The sequence below is a fragment of the Syngnathus typhle genome, linkage group LG5 (genome assembly GCF_033458585.1).
Source record: "Syngnathus typhle isolate RoL2023-S1 ecotype Sweden linkage group LG5, RoL_Styp_1.0, whole genome shotgun sequence".
NCBI classification, from domain to species: Eukaryota; Metazoa; Chordata; class Actinopteri; order Syngnathiformes; family Syngnathidae; genus Syngnathus; species Syngnathus typhle.
In genome coordinates, this window is record NC_083742.1 from 16824790 (window position 1) to 16852268 (window position 27479).

Here is a 27479-nt window from a genome sequence, read left to right on the forward strand (position 1 = left end):
GACGCACACGCAATCACATTGACTGAATTAGCACCATATTAGCCACCAATAAAGCTGCTAATGTAGCAGCTAATGGCGCATGTAGAGGCAGATTAGAAAACACGTGTGGCTTGAGTATCAACATTGTTGGTTATGTAACTCAAATGCGTTAGGCGAATTATGCTAACGTCTAGTTGGCAATATTGTAATGGAATGTGAGGTCAGTGGCTCAGTTTTCAAAGCGCCGTCCGACTCGCCATTTCTCGTGTTGACGTGCAGGTGAGATGAAGTAGAGAAAGAAAGCAAGAACACCTTCATGCTGGACGAGAAAATAAGAGATGAAAAGAGAAAACAAAGAGGGGGGAAAAAGGATGAGAAAGAGGAGGACGAAAAATAGAAAGAGGAATAGAAGAAAGTGAGGAAAAAGTGAAGAAAATGAGGATGAAGACGGTGATGAAGGCTTCTTGTCAGGATCAATGGCCTCAAAGCGAAAGAAGAAGCGAGTCAGAGAATCCGTGGAAGGATGACAGGACTCATTACCAACTAACAACACGCACACACTGATGGCTCCTCCCCGCCTTCCCGCGCGCTCACTGGGACAGTGTTTTCTAAAGGTCAACGACAACACATCATCAACCCACAACACACCGCTGCCGTGAAATGCTAAGCGCTAACCCCGTGAACCGCTAACGCTACCCGTGTACAAATACGGAAAAAAGCATCTTGGGATTCACTGTACAGGGTCTTTTAGCGCTAATGCTAAGCTGATAAATGCTAGGTTGACAGCTAACAATAACCTGCTATATGCTACCCTAATATCTAATGCTTATCTTATAAATGCTGTGCCAACAGCCAACATGCTATCCTGTACAGTATAGTCCCTTGAGAGTGAACCTGCTATGCAGGCCAGCCTGAGAGCTAATGCTCATCTGATTAAATACTAATTTGACAGCTAATCTGATCAATTTTACCTCTAGTGCAAACTGCTAATATGTTCATGATAACCGGAGAGGTAATGCAAACCTAGAGCATTCTGTCTTGGAAGCTAATAGCTAAAGAAAAAACCTTCAGAAAAAAAGAAAACCTTTGAGAAAACACCAGCTGCTAACTGCTATCTTCAATTCTAATGGTCACCTCATAAATGCTACATGATCATATGTCATGCGAACATTCACCACTAAACTTGTATGTTGTGCTTAACATGTTAAGAAAATGCTCATGCTATGATAACATGCTAAATGCTAGCTTGACAGCTAATAGCTCAGCTGCTAAATGCTCTCTTAGAAGCTAATGATAAGGTAAATAATGCCTTATGAGTTAACAGCTAACCTTCCAGTTACTACTGTCAGTGCTAATGCTCACCTTTTGAATGATAACTTTGAAAGCTAACCTGCTAAAGGAGACAACAGACAATAACCGCTGTGATGGTCATGGTGTGTGTTCTTTCTTTTTGTGTGTCAGCTGTAAAAATGTTGCTATTTTCTTGATTTCCGTACTTGTTGACATTTGAGTTGTGCTGATGTATTTCCTTGTTTTCTCCTGAGCTTTTCTGTTTGTTTTCTTGACCTTTTGTCTTTTTTCATCCACGCTAACGTACGCTAGCGGGTTAGCGTCTTGTCTGTCCAGCGCCAAAACAAATGTGCTCATTAGTGCCTTCCGGTGTCATGCCGCCTGTCAGCTCCCTCCCCACCACCAAAACCCTCCACGGCAAAACCTTTACGCCGCCGCCGTCATTAGCACGTAAGCGCCGGCCGCTAACACCAGCTGTCAATTAGGGGCAGAGAGGCTTTTTGTTGTCTTTTGCTTCCAGAGAAATGCTACTCCTCCCCATTAAACTGCTGCTAATTAATAAAACAAAACATTTTATCTATAAAAGTAAAGCAAGTAAAAGTAAATGTCCAGGAGCCCAATCATTGATTTTTTTTTTATTATTAAATTGATTTTTGTTTTAAGCAAACAATAAACACGTTTATTTACAATTTATTTAAAGTATTTGATAAATTATACATATCTTAACAGTTTAACTATTGTATGTATTCAATTAATTCAAATATAATATTTCAATGCCTAATTATCGTACCGTAATATTTTGGGATTTTTGTTAAAATCGTTTATTGAACCAATAAATATCTTTTTATAATTGTTTTATTAGCTGTCACTTTATTATTTATTCTGAATTCGATTTACTTTTAAATATTTTTGTAATATTTAATTCAGAATTATTTTTGTATATTATTTGATTTTCCAATTGTTTTCAAATCTATTGTTTCACTTCATTTTACTACATTATGAGAAAATAGATTTAATTCATTTTTTGCATTTTTAATTTTCTTCATTTTTTAAATTAGTTTAAACTAATTTATTTCATTAGTTTAATTATTGAATGTATGTAATTTGCATAATCAAAATTAGAACCAAGTAAAATATACTCAAAATATAAAGTAATGTTAGAATACAGTCAGAGAGGCAGTTTATTTGGCACTGACATTTATTACCAAAATTACAATAAAACGTGCTGTGATTGGAACAATATGATCTATTGATGACATCATTGAGGAAGTCATATTCCCAGCATGATAGTGGTTAGAAAAGGAGTACAGTGGGACACTGACTAGCATCGTTTTATGTAAACACTTGATGTGATATGAATTTGTCATTGAAAATGTACATTTGTTTTGCTACACTTTGCATATGTTTTCATTCTATTTTTAAAATATATTGTGAATGCATAGTAAAGACAGTGCATGCAGCTGTCAATCATCACCATAGCAGCAATTACACATTTGTTGACATTGAAACATTTTTCACCTTCAAATTGAACATTGACCAATTTTGTGCATTGGTAACAATGAAAAATAAACACATGTGTCTGATTAATAAGTCGATCATTGTTAACGCTTTTTAGTATTTAAATTATTATTATTAAAATTTAGAAGACGAAAACACTTGCTAGCACAAGTGAATAATGTGCCAACATTTCTTCAAGATTAAATCATGAATATTTTTGACATTCTACCATCCGTCGACTTCGACGCTAAAGGGTTCGTCTACGGGGATGCGTCCGCTGTTGACAATGACGCACTCGGCGTACGGCAGGTATCTGTCATCGGTGTCTTGGAGCTCGATGGTGTGCACCACAGACTGTCAAATGACATCATAATGCTTTTTAATTCTGATGATCATTATACAGCAGAAAGAATGTGTTTAGACGCACCATGCCTTCCAGAACTTTTCCAAAAATGACGTGTTTCCCATCCAGCCAGGGTGCTTTGGCGGTCAAGATGAAGAACTGTGAGCCATTGGTGTCTGGGCCAAGGTTAGCCATGCTTACCTAAAACAAAAAAAATACAACTTTGTTCTCCTCAATGAGAAAACAAAAATCTGATTTTATTCTTGTAAATATTTTTTAACCTTTAAAAACATGCAACTTTATTTATGTATTATTAATTTTGTCGGAAACAATAGCATTTTTCTCTTCACTCTTTTGAAAACGAAAGTTAGCTGAAATAATTTCTTTCAAGACAAAGCTACATGCTACTGTACTAAAGAAAGAAAAAGGCTATGCTAATGACATACCCATCCTGCTGAACTGTGCTTCAGTTGGAAGCTTTCGTCCTGAAACGCCATCCCATAGATGCTGTGACCTGAACAACCACGAGAGCGTATTTTCCCATTAGAATCATTACACCACATATCGACTCATTTTTATCATCACAGCTTATCGTTAACATGGACAAATGTTGACAAAAAATGGTGTTTATGTCATGGTAGCATTAGCACACGGCTTATTTTCAATGTGGTGGTCGTACCTCCAGTTCCGTCTCCAACGCTGAAGTCTCCTCCTTGAATCAAGAAGTATTTGATGACCCGGTGGAACTTTGTGCCTTCGTAGCCAAAGCCTTTCTACAAACAATCACACGTCAACACTCCCTTAAAACACTGGATTTGATACACTCTCACACGGTCCACAGTATTACCTCTCCAGTTGCTAGAGCAACAAAATTATAGACAGTGAGCGGGGCCACCTCTCAGAAGAGGCCGATGACGATGCGGCCCACCTCGTGAGCCGCCACTGTGATGTCAAAAAACACCTGCATTCACAAACAATTGCTGTCAATCCATCAAAGCTGTCGATCAAAAGCACTAAAAGTAAAGAAAAAATGTATATTTTTTAAAGAAAATGTATTAATTTTTTTTCCCCAAAGAACGCTTCTATAATCAATCCATCAAAGCTGTCAATCAAAAGCACTAAAAGTAAAAAAAACAACAACAACAACATTTATTCTGTTGTTTTTTTTTTGAAAGAAAATGTATTAAGGTTTTGTTTTTTTCAAAGAACGCTTCTAAAATTCCAACATGTAAAAATACACCTTGTCCTTTGTGATAAGAGGAAACGGAATTTCGGTTTCTTTGTGTGTCTTGACATATGAAGGGATTGACAATAAAGCAGACTTTGTGACGTCATGCTATCTTTGATTAATTGTCCCTATGAACAGTCATGGAATAAAGACGTGTTCCTCCCCTCTGCCACAATAGTTGTATTTTATTAACATTATGAATCAATATCTCGCTTGTTATTTCGATAAAGATGCATTAGCAAGTACACCACGTGGGTTGGCGGGAAAGCCTACGGGCACACGTGTATAGTGGCGCGCGCGCACTCGAGAGATAATAAACACACACGGAGCTAGCATGCTAACGACACGAAGGAACAAACAAATACTAACACGTACCTTCTGGGTGACTTTGGGTCCGCTGACCCCGCTCCGTGAAGCCGTCGCCGAGTGGAGGCAGGCGGCGTCCAGAAGCAGCAGCAGCAGCAGCAGCAGCAGCAGCAGGGTGGGCAGTAGCTGCATCAGCGAGGCTCCATCTGGTTCCGGAGAGAAGGAATCGGCAGTGGCACTCAGCTGGCAGGATGGCCGGGAAACACAGCGTCATTGGCGGATACGTCGTCAGAGAGCAACCCCTTCTTCCCCTCGTCCACGCCTCTCATCCTTTCATCATCATCTCACGTCAGCAGTGGAATAGAAGTTCCGCCTAGCGATACCAAATAGGTGAGATGTCAACATTGATTGACATTAAAGTTGTTAAAAACACGTATAAAGTGCTGAAATGTGTGTAATATGAAGACTAACCAACAATGTGACGGAAATATTTCAGCATTGTCTCATGTTAATTATGCATAGCACAGATGATGTAGTTTAACACAATGCTGATGACGCCATCACATTATTGATGACGTCATCGTCACCTTTTAAAATTTCGCTAACCTTTGCCAGATGTCATAATCCATTGACGTTCAATTTTTCGGGCAAACACTTAACATGAGTATTAATTTGGACTGTCATAATACACTGAGTTCATTTCTGCTGGCCTTACACCTAAATATTTTTACAGACTAAAAACTACAAGTCAGCAGGAAGTTTCTGAAGAATCTGTTGCGTTTGTAGTTGTGTTGTAAGAAGGCTTTAGTCTTTGTTTGAGCACTTGTTATTTGTAGGAAGACTAACTGGCTGTTTTTCAAGTGTTCGAGTGTTAGTCGTCATGCTGCTTGAAAGGGAGACTCAAGGTATCGGTTGCGTTTGAATAAATCAAAGCTCTCATCTCGTTTTTTTGGGTGCATTCAAGAGAAGCAAAGCTGCAATAGAGAATAAAAGTCCCTGATGAATATCTGTCAATGCACATGAATTATAATAGTCAGCCTGCGGTGACCTTACCGAGCACGCACGCACACGCACGCGCTGTGTAGTTTTATCGGTCTCCTGTCAAAACGACCCGTCCATTCGTCTTTTCTCGCCGCCGTCCGCTGAATTAATTAAGCAGGAATGTAAATGTTTTAATTGAATGTCAAACAGGACCTTAACCACACGCGCCCGTGTGAGCACACACACACGCACACACGCACGCTAATAGTTTTCCTCTTAGTTGTGAGATTTGGTGAATTGATTTATGCCCGTTACGTCATGTATGTTAACTTACTTGTCTTAAGTTTCTTGTCTTATTTGTGTTCTGTTGGTTGTGTTACATTACTTATGTTACTTGTCCTGTGGTAACGTTTGATGGGTTACATTGCCTGTTCGCTGACTGTGTGCTCTCTTTTGTGTTTTATTGTGCGTATTCTTGTTATTTGTAGTTAGTTGTGTTGTAATAATTGTGTTACAGAAGCAGTTCTCAATGTTTTTTCTTTCAAATTCTTATTTTAGGCATGAAGATGTTTTATTTCCAGGTGATTTGTGCGCTTGGGGGTTAAAGTTGACTCCAAGATGGGAGCTGTTTGTGTGTGTATGTGTGTGTTTGCTTGTTAATAAGTTGTTTTTGTGTGCAAATAATTAGCTTTCCTTGTAGAAAATGATGAATTTGGGCAGTTAATTCATCGATCGGCCGATGCGCTGGGCTGTGGAAAAGTCATTAATCAATGCGTGAAAAGAGCTAATTCTCCTCCCGCCGCTTCCTCCGAGACAACACAAAAACAACACAACACACCTCACACACACCTCACGCTGCTGCAGGAAAATATGTTTTTTGGGTAATGTTTCACACGTACACACTCAGACATACGCTGGCTTCTTCTTTTTTTTTGTTCCTTTAGGAAAAACAACGAGCAGACAATTCATTAAAAACTACACCAAGAGCAACAACAAATATTTTCTTCTTTGTGCCCATTAATAAAATATACTGTCAAAATATTTCACAATGGTAACAAAAGTTTTTTTTTTTTTTTTAAATCATCAATTTTTGTGGTAACGTGTTTCCATGGGTTGTCTCTTTAGTGTGTGATATTTCTTCTCAATTGGGTCTGTTGTGTTACTTCATTGTTTTACGTTATTTGTGCGATGTTCATTGTTGTTGTTTTTGCAAAGGCTGGTTACTGTTGAAATCCAGTGCCATAAGTGTAAGAAATGAAGACTTGATTGAATATAAACAAAGGTGACTCAAAAGTTGTTTTTGTCCCTCACAGGATTGTCGTCAAATAACAAACACACAACGTGACAAATGGGTGAGTTTCTTTTCTTTGTTTTTCTTGTTTTCAGATGAAATGATTGGAATGATATGGAATGTGGCATCCCTCAGGGAAACAGGCCGAGTCCACTTATCCTTTTCATTTTTTTAATTGACGACTTCATTACCATTCAAAACAATCAATTTGTGTTGTTCATGACATGTTTGTGTGTTTAAAAGCTAGCCAGTTGATGTGATTTGCTCCTGATGAGCCGGAGGCAAATTCCCTCTCTCTGACCCGCTACTAGCCAGCATTTTTGTAAAAAAAAGTTAAAAAAGTATCTTTTGGGCCGGCAAGAGTTCATGCCGAGACGCTGGCGTGTTTGTGTTTTTGTTCCTTATCAATCCAGAGCCGCTCGCCAGGATGACGGATGGCGGCTGTCACGCCGATGCTAGTCATAACAACGCCCGCCTTTACGTGTTCCGCCGTTTAGCCCGCGTCCTTATCCGCGCCTGCGCTTGCTGACTGATGTGCTGTGTGTGTGTTTGCGCGCAGACGGCTAGCAAGCTACGGGTCGCGGATAACAAGACCGACCCAAAAACACAATGAGCTCAGCTGTAATCTGTCTTGTCTGGACACACACACACGCACACACACACGCGTTGCTAAGGAAGTCAAGGCCAGTCAGGCTAATAATAACAATCAGCAAGTAATAATAGTAATAATCTTCACGGCAAACAAAGTGCGTCAAACAGGAAGAATTAAGAGGGTAGTTTAACGTCATTGTCAAACCCAAACACACCTCATACCTTTAGATGCCACCAGAGGGTGCTACTCACCAGAATGTACAAAGTACAAACAGAATTTTTCATTTGAGAATTTTTTGTTTGTTATTGACATAAATTGCAGTGGCATTACATTTGTTGTGTTTTCCGATTATTGTCGCGTTCGTTGTTACGATATTTGTTGTCTGTTAGCATCCATTGTGTTATGTTGTATACCTTATGTCAGTTTTCCTTTCATTGTTCCGTTTTTTTTTTTTTTTTTTTAATTTTCATTTGTTTTGTTATGTTGATCACGTTATATTTTTTCGTGTTGGAAATTGGGTTTTCTTTCTTGTTGTTTTACACTTGTTGAGAAGCATTTGGTTTTTCACATCAGTTGTTAGTTGTGACAAAAACACAAGCTGAAAACACTTCCAAAGAGCTGCTGTCGGCCACAACTCTCACTCGGACGCTCGCACGCAGACTAACTTCATAAACTGACTTCATAAGAGAAACTTCATAAAAGCAGTTTAAGAGTAGTCTATTCATTTTATTTTTAGCAGCGAGAAATTTTGACAGAAATCATAAAAATAAGAAATTTTTAACTATCCCCAAAAAATGTTTTAATCTTGGTCTTGAAAAGGGCTGATATTGGCCGATTAAATTGCCCTGCCGACAATCTGCTGCCTGGTGGGCGGTGCCTGATATGTAAATTAGCTTGTCTTAACGCTCTTCATCATTTCAAAACGTTAAAAACTATCCTGCCACTTTTTTAACAAGAAAAAAAAGTCAAGTTTTCATCTTTCCCGTGTCAGTTTGCAAGTTCAAAGTTCACATGTAGGTTGCGCGTCACCAGGGACAATGTGTGTGCACGCGCCTGTGTGCGCGTGTGTCAGTGGTCCGAGAAAAGAGAGTGGGGGGTGTGAGCGGCACACGGTCACGTGCTGCTTTTTTTGGCTGTGGAGGCGCGCAGGACGCGCAGGACACATCATCTTCCTCTGCTTCTTCATCCTCCTCTTCTTTGGGGTCGAAGAGTGGGAGAGAGCAAGAGAGGGAGAACAAGAAAGAGAGAGACAGGGCTTGCGTGTGTGTGTGCGTGTGTGTGTGTTCCTCCATGAAGAAGAAGAATCGAGGTCGGACGTCAGCGCTCCTCAGCCGCACACACGCACGCAGCCTCACCGTACCGGTAAGCTTATTATTCTTATTTAAGTTCACTTATATGTTTATTGTTGATGTTTTTGTGAAGTACTTTTTTTTTTATCCCTATTTTCACAATTTCTTTGTTTTTATTTTTTTATGTGTTTTTTTTTTTTTTTTTTGGTTTGACGTACAAAAACTTTGCAGGCGTTTTGACTCAATCAACTCGAGAAGGTGGTTTCGATGAGCAAACATGACAACCGACTTTTATGACGTTTTGTTGTCTTTGTATGGTTCACAAGTTGACCCCCCCCCCCCCCCCCGCGCAAAAAAGTGGAGAAGGTTCCGCAATACCGCCACTCCTCCATGTCTTTTTGTATTCTTGCATCAAAACCTGAGTAGTGTTGTTGTTGTTTCCATGATTTAAAATGTTTGCGCTGACTCGGAAGGTGTGCGTTCGAATTTGTGGGCTTTTGTTGCGAAAGACTTGCAGTACATGAAAAATGAACTCTCTCTGTGAATGTTCATTTTCACATTTATTTGTAATTAGAAATGGCTTGATTAAAAACTAATTGTTTACAAAGGAATCCCCCGTGAATATTTAAATGCAGGCCTGTCAGTCATTATTGCGTATTTAGTTATGCCTTAATCAATATTGTTTGACACATTTAAAGCTCGTTGAATGAAATATGACATATTTACTCATATTATTTGTTTGTATTTCTCTATTTTTCATTTGCTTAATATTTTTTTTACATTTACTGTATTCATTCTTTTTTAAAAACTACTGAAGAGCGTATGTATCGATATGCATAAATGTGGAGATATCCTTTTCCGTCCATCAAAACGGTTTAAAAGCTTTACTACGGAAGTGTTTTTTGCATTATTATGCACGGTGGATTCATCATTAAATTCTATTCAGCATGTTTAGGCCGTCATTAAATCCACTGTCATACATTTCTGTGCGTTCAATTAAACAAGCCCTATTAGTGATTTTAAACCTTAATTGTGTCATTAAAAATGCACTTTACGTGTATGACTATAATAGGCAGTTAAATTTGCTAGAACACTTTTAGGTGTCGTAAAATAACATCCGGTATGTAATTTATATTGTCTATTTTTTTTATTTTTTTTTAAGATTAGGCATGAGACCTGAGAGTGAAGTCAAATGTGTGCGTGCGTGCTCGAGACGCAGATGACTGACAGTTGTCATATCCCCCCACCCCCCCTGTACAGACGGCGTGGCGCCATGCTGAAGCCGGGCGAGGCATCGGCGGCGGCGGCGGCGGCGGCGTCGGCCTTCCTCAAAGTGGACGCGTCGTCCTACCTGCATCACTGGCAGCAGCTTTTCCCGCACACCCCGCTCAAGCCGCCCCTACCCGCGCCCTCGGGACCCCCCCACTGCACCTCGTCGGGGGCCGCCCTGGCGCCCGCCTCCTCCTCCTCCTCCATGGTGGTGGCCCAACTTCCTCTCGGCCAGCACATGGCGCTCTATGGGCAGGCCCTGGCTCCGGTGGGCCCCGGGGGTCCCGGAGGGGATGCGGTGGGGGTGGGCCCCCCTGCTGAGAACCCCGCGTTGGGACGCCTGCTGCAGGTGAAGGAGCAGAGCTGCGGGGGCGTCGGGGTGGTATCGTCCAGCGTGAAGAGCGTCAGCGGCGAGGAAGGCGGCAGGACGTCCAGCACCGTGCAGACCGGGGGCAGGATGAAGCTGACCGCCGAGGAGTTGGACTACTTCCTCTACGGGCAACAGAGGATGGAGATCATACCCATCAGCAGCCACAACACCGACGTCAACAACCGTACGTGCACGCACACACACACACACGCACGCACGCACACACACACGCTTGTGTAAATGTACAATGTGTGGACTTTATCATGTTTATAGCTTTATTTACAAATGTCATTTTTGAGATGTGTGGAGTTAGGTTTTTTATTCCATCATTTTAAATTATAATTAAATTTTATTGCTAATTATTTCTGAATATTATATTTATTTATTTATTTTTATACATAAAGACATTAAATTGTGGTTTACAATTTTGTGAAACTTAATATTTAATTCTCAATTGAAAGTGTTTTTTAATTGTTACCCTAACCCTAATACCTGGAGTATTTTTTATTGTTCATTTTTTGTTTAGTTTTTAACCACTAACCTATAACTTTACTTACATTTGAAAGATGTGACATCCTAAACGTCATAATATCAACTGTTTTACATTTTGAGTTATTTTCAAATTCATAAATTCATGCACATTTTTAACTTAATTTTTAATCAAAAATACATATCTTGTAATATAGTGAAATTGTATGAAATATTTTTAGGCCTAAAAATGTTATTCTCAAAGTCTTTTAAATTTAAACTAAGTGCAATAGCTCAGGTTGTGTAAACGTTTCACCATATTAAAAAAAATTATAGTCAGCGGAGGAAAATTATTCATGAAAGTTTTTTTTAAAAACTAGACAAAGAACACGTTTTAAAACCGATGGCGGATTCTTTTCGACATGTGACATTGGAGGTCGGTGGCCGCGAGCTGTGATTGATTACCAATCAGATTTCACTTTCAAATTATTGATCAGCAAACTGAATAATCTTCACTTAATACGTCATTGAATGTGAGCTACAACTGTAGCGCTTTGTCATTCCTAAACAAAAATACATTTTCTCACCAGCTATAATTGCACTTTTGCATCTTCAAACCACTTCAGACGCAACACCCAATGTTTCGACATCATCTCCTTTCCCATTTTGAACCTTAGCGACATCATTCCCTCCTCGCGTGTTTGCTCTCACGTCTTGGCCGTGTTGAAAAGTTGTCATGAAAGTGACGTGATGAAGATGTGTGTGTGCGCGAGCGTGAGAGCGTGTGCGTGTGTGATAAAACGGTTCATCAGCAGTAATCTGCGTCGATACGCGCCGGCAGGCCCGATGAGGGATGGCGGGACAAGCGGGAATTAATTGCTGCATATAGTTTTGTGTTGGGGGTGGGGAGGGGCACGGAGTGGGGGATGTGCTGGGTCTTGAGGGGGGACGAGGGGCGGGGGGATCGATCCAGCGGAACGCTATTTATCATCCCAACACAACCATACGGAGGTCCCGGGGGGCCACGCTTGTGTGTGTGCGAAAGTGAAGTGTTTAGTGTGTAAATAAAGCAGCTTCTCTCTCTCTCTCTCTCTCTCTCTCTCTCTCTCTCTCTCTCTCTCTCTCTCTCTCTCTCTCTCTCTCTCTCTCTCTCTCTCACATATACACACCCCAAAAATTATAATAATTTCTAATATACAGTCAGTTATACATTCTGCTTGGGTCACATGACAAGTTTGTACATTTTCAATGAATTCATGCCAACGTCTTGACGTTGTTGTGAAAACGTGTAATTTTAGAAGTAGTGTATCAATACACAAAATAGGTCACTTTTATTGATTCCTTTTCATTTGATGATTTCACCGCCACCTTAAGCACCCGCTCCACGTTTCATCTGGATTTGCCACAAAGTGACCGACAGAACGCAATCTAGTATTTTCCTACTTTGTCCTTTTTACATTTTCTCATTATTATTCAAGAATGAGTCCATTACTTATTTCTTAACTCATTTCACATATGAACCAGTAAAAGTAATTTATTCAACAATTAATCATTACTATGTAATCTATCAACAAATGTTTTTTTTATCAGTAACTTTAATTTTGACGCAATAAATGACATGTCTTTGTCAACCACTGTAACCTATTTACCGGAAAACTATTTTCATAAACAAATGTTATTTTTGATCAAGTGGTCAAGAAATTCTTCTTTTCCGCCAAGTTTTATCAACTCAAGAAGTGGAATTTATTAAAGAGCAAGCAGAGTTTGTATTCAGTGATTTCAAAATATTTATCAAGACTTAAATGTAATTTATTCAAGAAAAATATAATCCAGAAATTTTACTTATCAATGTAAATTAATTGTCCAGATTTTTAATTTGTTCATCAATAAATGTCATTTATACATCAACCTACTTTTTAGTAGACAAATTTCATGCACAAATAAAGAAATGCATATGCAGTTTTTAAAAGATTCATTAACGTAATAAGTAGTTTTTAACTTCAATTTCAATTATGACATTTAAACTCTGAAACTTTATTCTTGAACGTGCCTACTTTGTAATCTGCAAATGAAATTTATTCATCAAGAAATTGACTTAAGTCACAAAATATCATTTATTAACAAATGTAGTTTTAAATTCCGCAGAAATAATTGACGTATCTTCATGTAATATAATGCAAAATAATGTCTTTTGTTTTAGCATTTAAATCACAACAATGAATGTACACACATGCACACAAAGTGCTCACATTGTATATTATGTTTGCAGTTGTTATCCTGTAGTCTGTGTGTGTTTAAGTATTGTTGCTAGGAAACACGGAGACAAGCTTCTGATTGTCATGAGATCCAATTCGGAGTACGTTAACTCCCAAAGTTTCCCGCGCTTCCCAAAGTGGGAATGTTTGTTTGACATTGTTCCCGCTCGGCGGAGCATTAAGAAGTCGGCAGCCGCCTATTTCATGACTTCATCCGTCAGTGGCTGTCACTCTTCCTGCGCCGCCGATATTTCAATTTCGGGAAAAATGCGAGAGAAAACAAGCGGGACTTCCTGCTGGGATTTTTTTTAGTCCAGATAATCATCAGCGCGTCAATTATTGACATCAATTAGTGTCACACTTCATCACGCTGCAACGCTGCGACCGAAGCGTTTCGCCCTGACGCGCCGCCACACTCGAGACAGAAATATGTCAGGAATGATTTCAATGCAGCCAAAGCAAACTTTAAAAAAAGGGGGGGGGGGCGGGGCTTCATTAAAAAAAAGCAAGAGTGGACCAGCTTTCGAAACATTCAGAAAACAACGTGAACACAGAGTGGACCAGATAGTGTGAACCAGATTTGAAACTGGTCAGAGTCTGGCGTGAATGTGAAACCAGTGTTGACCAGGTACTGTGAAACAGGTTTGCAACCCGTCCAAATCAAGTGTGAATCAGATGGAATCCGGTCGAGACCAGGGTTGAATTTTGCGAAACCAAGGTGTGGATGCAATATGAGTCAGATATGAATTATTGTGAGGAGTGACAACCTGAATGTTCCTTCACTTTGAACATTTCCTTCCAGGCTGCGACATGTGCGCGGACAACCGTAATGGCGAGTGTCCCATGCACGGACCGCTTCACTCCCTGCGGAGGCTGGTGGGCACCAGCAGCGCCACCCCGGCACCGCTCACTCTTCCCGACGTTCCCGACTGGCTCAGAGAGCTGCCCCGAGAGGTGCGGGGGACTCGAGTCAGCTGACTTGAATCACGCTCAAGTTGCCAATTTTAGATTTGACTTTGACTTAAACCTCTGTTCTGCTTGAAACACCTCATCCATCCATCCATCCATCCATCCATCATTTGTGTGTGTAGGTGTGTCTGTGCACCAGTACACTCCCCGGTTTGGGTTACGGAATCTGCGCCGCACAGAGAATTCCCCAGGGTACCTGGATCGGACCCTTCCAGGGCACCCCCCTCATGCTGGACAAAGTCCGCTGCGGAGGCACCAGGAACACGCGGCACTTGTGGGAGGTAAGAGAGACACTATTTTGTGGACCTTTGGCTACCCCTTGAAGGATGCTAACATCCACATTTGTGGAAACTCAATACACTGGATGTAAACGTGACTCAGGTTTGGAAAAGGTACGAATTGGTGTGTTGAAGTTGTAGTTTTCCATCTTGAAGCCCAAAAAGGAAGCTGAAGCTGGACACATGCGCACTTTCAGGGAAAAGTGATGAAGTCGTCTCGAGGCCGTCACGGTTGAGCTGTGATCGTGAAGGCGGCGGCGGCGGCAAAGAAAGCAAAGTCAAGTTGGCTCGGCGGCCAAATATTTTGCTAGCGCGACGCCCGCGAGGATTCCCACAATCCTACTGGGCCTGTTGGAATGTCGTAAAAGGCTTTTATTTGCCATCCTTCGACGCTTTATTAAACAACCGCGGTGACATCATCGCCACAGCAATCACTTTGTCTGCATTGGATTTTATTTATGACGACTCATGATTGTCAAAAAACAAACTTAGCTGGCTTGTTGCATTTGGACTGGAGGTGAGGCGGGTACTATAATTAATGACATTAAGACTTCCTGCTTGGTCATATTTGGACATTTTGTGTCACGTCATTTGGAATTTATGCTTTGGTCACTGTAGTGTTTGTGTGTCTATGTGTGTGGTGGTATCGAAGTCGTCTGTTGCTGGCTCCGCCTCCTTTCGCTTGTAGTGTGAGAAAGCATGGTGAGCGCTTGTGCAAATATTTTGGGACGTCTGATGAGCTGATTGATGGATGAGGCAGCTCACCGGGAGCGCTGTAGCGGTGGCTCGCTGGTCCGCACTGTTGATCCTGGTTCTGGTTCTACTTCAAAATGTGCTTCCCGTTGTGTGCGATAATGTGTGAAAGACTGCACTTTCTTTCGATTTCTTTTGATCTTGTCATACGTCGGAGATGTTTAAAGGCCCGCCGCACACCAAACGATGGTGCTGAATGCGGTTGAAGTGAACAATCGTGAACAAATTGCAGTATAGTCGCCGACTCCTCCGCCGACTCACCTGGGGAATGAGGCTGGCGCACATTCCAACCAGCTGCAACGATAAAACTGCGCCCCCTGGTCTTGACAAATTGACAAATAGTTTTAAGGTTCCACCCACATGTGCTGTACTGTATAAAAATAACATCATGTGTGTTTGGATGTGAACGCAACGTGAATCAGGTGTGAAATCAGTTCAGTACACATGTATCACAGTAAAGCATGTGAACACATTTTGATAGTGTGCCTCAGGTCTGGAACTGCATAAACCAGCGTGGATTAGTTAGCGTAGACTTATCTTCTTGTCCATGTTTCCATTTCCATTTATCCATGTTTAAGACTGGTATGAAACAGATGTGAATCGAGTTCAAAAGCATTGTGAACACAGTGTGGACCAAATAGTGTGAATGAGGTGTGAACCGGGTTTTAAACGTGCAAGTATTTGAACCAGTTGGGAACGAGGCTTGAAAGTTGTTTGAACACTACCTAGACTATATAACCTGATCCATATCTGAACCAGATAGAAGCATGATATATCCAAACTATGAAACCTGACAGTATTGGTTTGAAACAGATAGAGAATGAGTATGAATTTGAACCAGGTTTGAATTAGGTTTGAAAGCAAAGGGAAGCTGATGTGAACTCACTGCCGTGTGAGTGAATGTGATGTGAATCACGAACGCTAGTGTTATTTTCATGATGGTTGTCTGTTGTCTTTTTTCCCGCAATAGAAGATGGCAATGTGACCAGGAATCGCGAAGGTGTGATGAGTCGTGTGAGCAAAGAGCAATTGTGATGAAGAGGAGGCTGTGGGCGTGTAGAAGAGGAGGTGATGAAGAGAGCAGATAACGGCAGAATTAGTGCGTTTGATTGATTTTGTGTACAACTCAAGCGTTGGATCATTGATCTTCACTCACAAACACTTTTACACCGTTTGGACTCTATAACAACAACAACAGCAGCAGCAGCAGCAGCAGCAGCATTGCGCTGTCACCATGCTACCTGATGCTAAGTCATGCTACGTGATACAAGCTGATGCTAGGCGATGCTAAAGTGGTCTGGCCTTCTTTAAATAAGAACTTATCAGCGTGACAAAGTGCTAAAACCCTTTGCTGGCTCGTGCGTGCTAAGGCTGTTTTATCACCTCCGGCGTGACGTGCGCGCTCGTGCTAAACGTGTTTATCACGACGTGCGTGCGCTAAGTGTATATGCCACACTTTGCTTTTGATAACCATGACTGCATTAGTGACATTTTTCACACAAATACACGTCGTACATGTCATGATAAACACACCTAATGCACACATAGGACTAGCATGTGAGGATAGTGATAGTGAATAGAGCTTGTTAATGGCGTGTGTGTGTGTGGTCTTTGAAGTCAAACAAGGATAATGTAGTGAGACAGATGAAAGTGCAAGTATGAACCAGATGTGAACATGGTGTGTAAAAGCAAAGTGGATTTTAGTCAAACCTGACAGGCTTGAAGACAATGCGATGCCGTTCGGCGTGAACCAGGTTAGAAATAGATCTGACCAGATATGAACACAAACCAGAGTTGAATGTATATGTTACGTGCGTGTGTTTCAGATTTATGACTCCGAAGGAACGTTGTGTCACTTCCTGGATGGCAACGATCCGACGAAATCGAGCTGGATGAGGTACATCCGATGCGCCCGACACTGCGGAGAGCAGAACATGATGGTCGTTCAGTACAGGTACAAACTTGCTAATGCTAAATGTTCACTGTTAGCTTTGTCGTCAATACCTAGTAAACAAACCTGTAAAAAAAAAAATATACAGGAGCACTTATGCCACTTACCTCAACCTCATTATAATTTAGCTAGTTAGTTCATGGTCGTTTTGTCTTAGCCTAGAATTGGTTTTAATTAGTTTAGTTTATGTTAGCCTAATATGGTTTAGTTTTATTTTTGCTTAACTTTTGTCATACATAACCAGAGTTTTACCTTACTATTACATAAGCCGTTTCTCAAATCGCATTTTTGTCCATTCTTACGTGAAACGTCATCAGTCGCAGCCAAAGTCCTGTTCCAATTGAAAGTGCGCATAAACCAAGAACACACGGAATACCCGGATGTTGTTCTTGTCTGCTAGCTTAAACCACGGATGCATCGGTTGGTGACTTGTGAAGACTTGGCTGGGAAAATATCCCGAGATGCGTTTCGTGCTGCTATCAAAATGGCTAATGCGGCAACGGAGGAGAGGACTCACGTTTGTAAGTTGAAATCTAGTCCCGTGATTTATCTGTGATGAACTACGGAAATACGCCAGAGAGGAAATTTACAAGCACACATGCGTTCCAATTACAAGGTGACTTGCGTTTTTTCCCCCCACTCCGTTCTTACGAAGACCATACTTGCCGAGTTCACGAGATCTTACTCTGCACTCTTGATCTTGAGAAACGGCTATAATAACATTTATGTATTAGTTAGATGATCTTAGCCTACCATCAACTTACAATTTTCTAGTCTAGCGTACAGTATTTTTGACATTGCCGAGTTTTAGGACTTCTTTGGACCTAATTGCTAATGTGGCTGTTGTGTGTGCAAAAGCACTTCTTTAAAAGTCAAAAGTTGCCTCGTGTCAAGCATGTTTCATTTTGTCTTAGCACACCTGGGAGGGGTGGGGGCAACATGTCAACACAGTCAGGAGGGGCCTGGCTGCAAATCAAGCATACCTCTGACCTCACACCAGATAAAACGAGAATTAGGTGGGGGGCGGGGTGCTGTTTGATCTGTGTTTGCTGCTGCACCGAGGCGAGCGGTGTCGCACATCAAAGAGTCTCATCAGGCGGTCAGGTATGAAAAAAAGCAAAACAAACACGCCCGCTGTCTCACAGAGGGGGCGTGGTCTTGACTGCGATACATTTTTGGGGTTTTCTTGCTAACAAATCAAGCAGTGTAATACTCAAGTCACACAAATACATCACCTTATACTTATAACTTGCATTAAAGTCATGCGGTAATACGACAAGCTTAACCTTTACATAGCAGCTTATCTTCGCTTCTCACAAGCTAGGCGAGGCTCGAGTTAGCCACATTAACCACATTAGCGACAAGATCCAAAAAAAAAAAAAAGTCCTTGAGCATTACTCATGTTAGCGATGAGGTCCTTCAACAATTTGTGTTTGTGTGTTTTAGGTCGAGCATCTTCTACCGGGCGTGCCTGGACATCCCTCGAGGAAGCGAGCTCCTCGTTTGGTACAACGATTCGTACACTTCCTTCTTCGGAATTCCGCTGCAGTGTGTCGCTCAGGATGAAAACCGTGAGACTTTTTCTGAGTTTCTTCTAGAATACTATCACATCGCCATTATGCTAATAAGACTAGAAGCTGACATGGACCTGGGGAGAAAGGTCTTCTCCAACATATGTAGAACATGAACAAAGGATAAGGTCTTAAAAACAGTACACGTGTAAGAGATGGTCCTCAAACTTGATTGCATCATGGAACACGTTGGACACACGTTGGACACACGTAGAGCACAGATGTAGTACATAGACCTCCAAAATAGACTTAAGACATGATTTACAAGATAGCTGGAGGACACACGTCTTCAGAGTGAACTTTTGTAGGTCCCGGAGAGAACGTGATGACACAGACCAGGAACATATGTAGATATTGGACTCAGATCTTCGACATGGTTCTAAAATGGATGTGTTGTGCGTGCAGTGAACGTCCCCGCGTCTGTTTCGGAGGTGATGTCTCGCCAGGAGTCCTTACTACAGCAACAACAACAAGCACCCTTTGGCAAGAGCGGCAAAGCCACGGCGTCCTTGTCGTCGTCCGTGCGCTCCATGGTGTTTCCTCAGATGTCGTGCAGCAGAGGTTTCTCCGTGCTGGACAAGAGCGGAGCGCCCTTCCCTTCATCCGAGTCGTCCTTTAGCCAGCTGTCCTCCAAGAACCAAAGAGTCTTGGCCAGTCCCACGTCCACCAGCCAGCTCAGCAGCGAGTTCAGCGACTGGCATCTGTGGAAGTGCGGACAGTGTTTCAAGACCTTCACGCAGAGGATCCTGCTACAGATGCACGTCTGTCCGCAGAACCCAGACAGGTCTGTAAAGAACACAATCACAACCGTGGTCTGGACTCAACTGGAAGCGACTGGACTTTAGACTAAACTAGAATAGATTGCAATCAACTTGACAGCACAAGTTTAGTGGAGAACAAAATGAACTGGACGAGACTGGACTGGTCTGGATGCCAATAGACTAGTACTAATATAATAGTAGGCTAGTTGGGATGAGACTAGAATAGTTTAAATAAACTAAATTAGACTTGACAAGACTGGAATTGACTGAACTGGAATTGACTACAATAGATTGGACTGGACCTGAAAGACACTTGACTTGACTGGACTGGACTGGACTAGAGTACAAAAGACTACAATGGAATCTTCAAGGAGAACAGCCATACTGGACTAGGATAGGCTCGTCTGGACTCCATCAACAGAACTGAACTGAACTTGAATGATGTGTAGGTGTGCTATTGACTAGTAGAGGCGGGACTAGACTTGACTGAACTGGACTTAACTAGACTACAATAGACCAGAGTGGATTTTGAAGTGACGTTGACCATGAAGCACATGCTTAAGTTTTGTGATACAAAGTGTGTGTACGTGTGTGTGTGTGTGTGTGTGTGTGTGTGTGTGTATTGTGTCATGATGACACACACAAACACACGCGTGTGTGATGATCTATTGGAGAATTTTTGCTTATCTTTATATTGTGTAGTGTGTGTGTTTGCGTGTGTGCATAAATCACAGTGGCGGCAGTGTAGAAATTGTGGTTGTCACGGTGACGGGTGGGCAGGCGGGCCCGGTGTCACCGGGTCAATAAATGAAAAGGAAAATGAAAAAGCGTCTGCTGATGTGCAAAATGTCAATAACAACATTTTATCCACACTACCGTCGCTCTTTATAGAGTTGCGGGGACGTTCATTCAAGATTCAAGATTCAAGATTCAAGAGTTTTTTATTCGCCATGTTTGAGCGTGCCAAACAAGGAATTTGACTTCGGTAGAAACACACCCTCTGTTCAACATTTAGGTGACTAACAACATTCAGGACATGTGAATAATGCAAAAACAGTGTAGACAAATTCAAGAAGGTGTGAGGAGCAGGATGTTATTGCACAGTAATGTCTCTGAGACTCTATGAGTGGTGTGAGTTCATCAGAGCAACAGCCTGGGGGAAGAAGCTGTCTCTGTGTCTGCTGGTTTTGGCGTACCGAGCTCTATAACGCCGTCCGGAGGGGAGTAGTTCAAACAGACTGCAACCCGGGTGAGAAGGGTCTGTAGAGATGTTCCTTGCCCGATTCCTGGTCCTGGACAGGTACAAGTCTTGGATAGATGGGAGGTTGATTCCAATGATCTTTTCTGCAGTTCTGATTGTCCGTTGTAGTCTGTGCTTGTCTTGTTTGGAGGCCGATCCAAACCAGACAGTGATGGAGGTGCAGAGGACAGACTGGATGATGGCAGTGTAGAAGGTCTTCAGAAGCTCTCGCGGCAGGTTGAACTTCTTGAGCTGTCTCAGGAAGTACAGCCTCTGCTGGGCCTTCTTCCGGACAGAGTCTATGTGGCCGGTCCATTTCAGGTCCCGAGAGATTGTGGTTCCCAGGAACTTGAAGGTGTCTGTGGAAAGAATAGTATTACTGCGGATAGTGAGGGGTAAAAGTGGTGAAGGGTCTCGCCTGAAATCCACTGTCATCTCCACGGTCTTGAGCGGGTTCAGCTCCAGATGGTTTTGACTGCACCAGTGGACCAGCCGCTCCACCTCCTGTCTGTACGCAGTCTCATCACCGTCCTGGATCAGTCCGATGAGAGTGGTGTCGTCTGCATACTTCAGGAGCTTTCATCCAAAAAAAACAAACCACCGTCGAAATGTAGCTGTTGAATATCAAGGATTTGAAGTTCCTGGGTTTTTATTTACATCTAGGAACGTTTGTGTGTTTGGAGGGCAGTAACAAGATTAGGTCCCGGGTAATTGATTTTGTTCAAAAATAGACCCTGTTTGAAGTGTAGTACTTTTGGATTTGATCCTTGTAGTTCCAAGAATACTTATAGCCACATCTGCTAGTTAGAGATCCTTTTGGTGGAAGTAGAAACTTCTGGAATGTTGCTGAACATGTAATTAGATCCTTAGAGTTGAGGAAGAACAATTCGGACTACAAGTTCATCATGTGACCATGCGATGCGTTCATCAATAGTGCAGACATGATGAGGATGATGATGGCCGGAAGACGTGACAGTTTTGTGTGTGTGTGTGTGTGTAAGTGTGTGTGGACCCACAAATGATTGATTGTGTATTGATGAAGTGTGAGTGCTGATTTATTATCTCTGCTCTCAAACACACAAACATGTCATCATAGCAACGCACGCACACAGTTTTCCCACGTCAGTCTTTCACTAAATTGTGTGTGTCTTTCCTCAGGTCATGTGTTAGGACAAGTGAATGTTAGTCATTAGTATTCACGTTAAAACTAGTACTCACTGAAACTTTTCACACGCTCACGAACACATTATTGGCGTTAGCGATGTTGCCGTAGCATTTGTTGGTAGTTAGCGACTGAGCTTGTAGCGATGTAATGCCACACAGCAAAGCTAGGTTGCTAGCTGCCGTGTTGTCCCTGGCGGTGTCCCTGGGGAGAAGCTAATACACACACACGCATTCGTCTGTAATAAACAATAAGCGCACATTAATCTTGATGCTGCGCTTGAATGAATAAATCAAAAAGTTCCTCTCATTGATCACTGCAAGTATTCACGATCAATGTCGGCTTCATAGAAAAGCGCAAATTAATAAATAAGAAATAATAAACACGCCAGCGCTTATACAATGACACTTGATAAATGAGCGCGCACACACACACACACACACACTCACACACACACGTGTGGCAATCTGCAAGAGAAGATATTCACTTTTAGTGTTAATGGGAATAAGTGTGTTATTTTCTGACCGTGTATTTCTCAAAGTGTGAGTAGTGTGTGTGTTTATAGTGTGTATGCGTGTGTACTAAATGTGTCTAGATGTGTGTCATCTGCCGGTGTAAATAAGTGTGCATGTGTGAATCTGTTTTGAATGTGTTGTTGTGGGTTCTGCCACGAGAGGGCGCCAAAGATCAGAGTGTATTACTGACCGCAGCTCCCTCTCCTCCTCCTGTTGAAGGCCGTACCAGTGCGGCCACTGCTCGCTGTCCTTCTCACAGCCATCGGAGTTGCGCAACCACGTGGTGACGCACTCCAGCGACCGGCCCTTCAAGTGCGGCTACTGCGGACGCGCTTTCGCCGGCGCCACCACGCTCAACAACCACATACGCACACACACCGGCGAGAAGCCCTTCAAGTAAGTCGCCCTCACGACACATGGCATTTTGTGACTGCTTCTTCTTCACCTTCTGGTCATGTGATGCCACCTGTCTTTATTCGTAATCCTAAAGTCAATCAAAACCCAAATTTGAAATCCCAACCTTGTCTGACCCGAGTTTGCATCCTCACTCTGAATCCTAAACCCTAGTTTGGAGTACTACTCTGAAGCCTTAGCCCTAGTTTGAAACCCTAACCTTAATTTAAAACCCTAACTCTAGTTTACAACCCTACTTTGAAACATGACCTTTGATCAAAAGCCCCGACCCTGGTTTGGAACCCTAACACTCGCTTTAAATCTTAACCCTGATTTAAAACCCGAGGTTTTTCTGGAGAGCCTATATAATCTACTTTAAAGCGTAACCTTCCGCGATGTGAATCGGCCATCTTTGGTCCCGTCAACTGGTTCGTAGCCTCCATACGCTTGTCACGCTAAATTGAAGTTAGCGGCGCGCTAATGGCTGTCGTTGCGCTGCGGCTCGGACGCAATTAGCGAGGACGGCGTCGAGGTCACGCCGGGCGACGCGCCATTAACGACCAATCGCGGTGACGTGACACGCCGCCTGCCAATCAACTTCAACACGGCGCACGTGTGCGTGTTGGTCGTCTTGTCATCGGGCCCATCAAGGCGTTGTCACATCGTGTTGCGGTGCACAGACACTTTGATGGCAACCGTTCGAACGAAAAACAAAGAAAATTCCGTCTATCCATCCAAGTAAAGGTTTGGTTGAAGTTCAATAAAGACAGCCCATAAAAGCACTCAGAAAAAAATGCAAGATAAATCAAATAGATTCAATCCAAAATGTAATTGTAAAACAAAAAACAAAAATACATATAAAGAAACCCCCCCCCCCCAAATAAATCAACTTCAAAAAAATTAAACCAATAAAATAGATTCAATCCAAAATGTAATTGTAAAACAAAAAACAATGATACATATAAAGAAATCCCCCCCCAAATAAAGCTACTTAAAAAAATAAACCAATAAAATAAATTGGACAAAATAAAGAAAACTCTACAGTAAATTCATTTAAAACGAGTAAATAAATACGCTTGGATCATCCACGTATACAAAAATAAATGATGTGATTACATCATGGACGTTGCGAATGTACAAGCAAGCGGTTGACCCCATGACCTGATTTTTTGACACACATTTTGTGACGTGTGCACGACACTTTCTTTTGTGTCTTGTTTTTTGAGTCACGTCGTCAAATCAAAACCTTAGCACCCATGTAACATATGACTTTCGTTTCACCGATCAATAGGGTTCTCACACACGCTAGACTTAAAAGGCTTCCTCAATTGCGTGTGACACCGTGCGCACATGCGAGTGTGATGGGAATTCCCTTCAGCAGCTGGCTTGATAGATTATTGACGAGTGTGTGTGTGTGTGTGTGTGTGTGCACGCGGGTGTGAAGATCACAGCAGCAATTCTAGCTGACGGCTCCGTTGAGCTCACACACACTTTGTACTGTCAATGTCTATTACTCTTGACAACACACTCTCGTGTGTGTGTGCTGGTGTCTTTGAATCCCAGAGTAACGCAAGGTGTGACGTCATCGGAAGATCATCATCATACACACTAGGATTAGTGGTAGGGTTAGGGCTAGGGTTCATGGTAGGGTTAAGGGTCAAATTTTAGGGTTGGCAATAGGGTTCAGTTTGGGTGTGGGTTAGCTGGGGTTGGAGGTTCAAATTATGTTTAACGTTTCAATTTGCGTTTCAAACTTTTATTTTTTTAACAAGGGTTGGTTTTACTTTGGGCTTTCAAATTGTGGATTAGGGTTTTCAACAAGGGCTCGAATTTTAAAGTTGCATTTTATGCCAAGGTTAGGGGTTAAAATCGGGGTTTGAAAGCTGCTTATCTTGAACGTTATTATTGTTTTGGGTCTTTTTGTGTTTAGATGCGAGCGCTGTGATCGCAGTTTCACTCAGGCCACCCAGCTGAGCCGTCACCAGAGATTACCCAACGAATGTAAACCCAACAGCGAGGGATCAGTGGGAGGAGACTCCATAGAGGTGGACTAGAATGCAAGGCAGGTCGGCAGAACTCAAATCTCACCGGCCCCAACCAAATTCTCCCTTTGGCCGCCGTCTTCATTGCGAGCTTTTCTACCGCTGCTCACATCCAACGAGACTTTCGCTACGCATGGAATTACCTTACAGCACAATAACACATTTCTTCCACAGTTCTACAAAAAAAATGTTTCACTGATGTTGTACCAAAGTTCTTCCACAGTGTTACAGAAGTCCTACCAATGTTCCAGCATTTTTTTTGTTTGTTTTTTTACCAAAAGCTACCACCAAACTACTACCAATGTCATACCAAAGCTCCTGTGAATTAATTTCTACCAAAGTTCAACTGCTTCCAAAGTTCTCAAAGGTTTTACTGTAGTTCTTTCGATTTCCAAGTCTACTTATGTTGGGCCAGCATTCTACTATAGTGCTACACTACCAAAGTTCCACAAGATTTATTTAACCCTGTTTTTCTTTTTTTTGTCAACCAAGGTTTGCCTAAAGTATACGAAGGTTCTGCTAGAATTGTAATTGTACTGGTGACACCAAAGGTCTACCAAATTTCCTTCAATGTTACACCAAAGTTCTACCAAAGTTGTCCTATTTCTTCTGGTTATACCAGACGTCTGTCTACCACTAGTATACTGAAGTTAAACTAATCATCAACCCAACTTCTTTGAAGGTTATGCAAGGTTTTTCCCAAAAGGATGTTTCACCAAAGTCTATGAACACATTCTGCAAAGGCTACACCAAAGTTTTTTCCAAATTGTATCAGAATGATACTTGTTATACCAAAGAGTAACCCAGCTGAAATGCTGCCAATGTTAGGTTCCGACAAATTTACCCAATAGTTCTCAATTTTCACATACTCGCTAAACTTGTAAGTTCTACCAAAGCGCCACAAGTTCCAAAGTGCTACAATATGATTGCTGAAATTTTACAACTGTCCTCATGATCAACTTGAGCTCCACCAAAGTTCTACAAAATATCCAGCAGCATTCCACTACTGTTCTACTTAAGTTCTTCTAAGGTTCTGTGGTCTGTCAAGAAGGAACAACTTCAAGAGGGCACCGCGGCTAGGACCTTTCCTCTCGAATGAGACGACGGAAGGTTTGACGCCTCACAAGCACACCAAAGATTGTCTGACATCATGTAGGTAAAAAAAAAATATTTAAAAAAGGAGGCGGAGACGCTAAAGCAAACGTCATGAACATTTAAAAAAGAAAAAAAGATATTTATCTTGTGGCGGCACTTTGACTTATTTAACTTTGTGCATACTTCGCTTCACACATGACCTTGTCTTCCATTTATATCATCCAATTATGTGTTTTTTTTAGTGTGTTTTTGTACCAAAAAGAAGAAAAAGCACACTTGACACAGCAGTTTTACAGGCCTTTGACATCATTGATCTATTTTTTGGGATTTTTTGCAAATTATCCACTCACTTTCTGTCTCAGAGCTGAACTCACGAAATGAACAATAAAGTTGGGAATACAAGCGTATAGGATTATCTTTTGGTTTGGGGTGTTGAATAATTTTTTCACCTTTATCTGCTCAGAAAGTAGGTCCACGCCTACCGATAAATGGGACGAAATTGAGCGTTCTTCTTTTTGGTCAAAATTCCAATTATCAGGTGGTGTGAGTGGTTTCTCCTTGATAATTTGCTAAAACAAAAAAAAGTAGGTTACATACATGCTGATAATTGGACCTTTGGAGGATCAATTCTCCCTTGTCAGCAAGTGAATGAGTTGCCTGAGATAGGAAGTGGTTGCGAAAGGTTTGTATGTATGAAAAAAAAAACATGTCAAAGAAACGATGCTGTTTGTCTCGCTCACGTTTGCATGATTTGAAATTAAAAACGTAAGACCTGAAGAAAACGAGGTCTAAAATAAAGGGAGTCCGTTTTGTCAAGTCATGCCTGTTTAATCGTTTCATTTGTGCCGTCATTTAAGAGTGTTCATAAAATTGACACCGCGGCACACTCGACGTCCACGTTGAATTTGAAACCACTCTGTTTGGTGGGGGGGCATTATCCACATCGTGACGACTGAAGGCAACTATTCAGTTATTTAGTGGGACCTCCTAAAGCAGGCATCACCACATATATGATCGCATTTTCTCTGGTAGAGGAAGCGCTTCATCAGCAAGTTGCGCAATTTACACCTTTGTCGATAAGTGAATCGCACATGGTTCTCGCTCCCACCCCCCTACACACTGATCCGTTTTTTTTGTTGTTGTTTTTTTTACTTCAATAACACACAACTAAGCAATACAATCAAGTAAACACAGTAATGTCGACAACGGCAACGCACACATTTTCTCTATATTACAACATCCCGTGGGAACAACATATACGTCAAACTGTACAACTACAGCCTCCCCCCCCCCCCCCCAGAAAAATAATTGGCTCGGTTATTCACACATTTCTTTCTATAATACAACACTTACACTTGTGTTGGCTCGTGAGTGAACGATTCGTTCAAAAGAACGAATCATTTCACTGAACGAGAGTAACCGAATGACTTCCTACTGATTCATTCTTTTTTCAGTTCATATGACGACAACCAGTAGGTGTCAGTAATGCCCATTGAAGCTGGTGCCACCTCGCCGTAAAATAAAACGAAGAAGAAAATGACGTAACTTCCTGTTCACGAACGAGTCGTGAATTACATTTCCCGTTCACCAG

At 41.8% G+C, this 27479-nt stretch overlaps 2 protein-coding genes across 2 annotated transcripts; one reads left to right on the forward strand and one right to left on the reverse strand.

Annotated features, from left to right (window-relative positions):
• Positions 1 to 2449: 2449 nt before the first annotated feature.
• Positions 2450 to 4835, reverse strand: ppic (peptidylprolyl isomerase C). The gene is given in 6 exon segments (XM_061279277.1): positions 2450 to 3120; positions 3194 to 3310; positions 3556 to 3623; positions 3789 to 3882; positions 3957 to 4070; positions 4713 to 4835. Coding segments are annotated over 6 exon segments (645 nt in total). The 3' UTR covers positions 2450 to 2991.
• Positions 4836 to 4896: 61 nt separating this feature from the next.
• Positions 4897 to 26686, forward strand: prdm6 (PR domain containing 6). The gene is made up of 11 exons (XM_061279124.1): positions 4897 to 5033; positions 6938 to 6976; positions 7329 to 8869; positions 10057 to 10619; positions 13961 to 14112; positions 14250 to 14408; positions 16985 to 17112; positions 18556 to 18680; positions 19086 to 19464; positions 22578 to 22754; positions 24682 to 26686. The coding sequence occupies exons 4-11, from the start codon at positions 10070 to 10072 to the stop codon at positions 24803 to 24805; spliced, it is 1794 nt and encodes a 597-aa protein (XP_061135108.1). The 5' UTR covers positions 4897 to 5033; positions 6938 to 6976; positions 7329 to 8869; positions 10057 to 10069; the 3' UTR covers positions 24806 to 26686.
• The last annotated feature ends 793 nt before the right edge of the window (positions 26687 to 27479 follow it).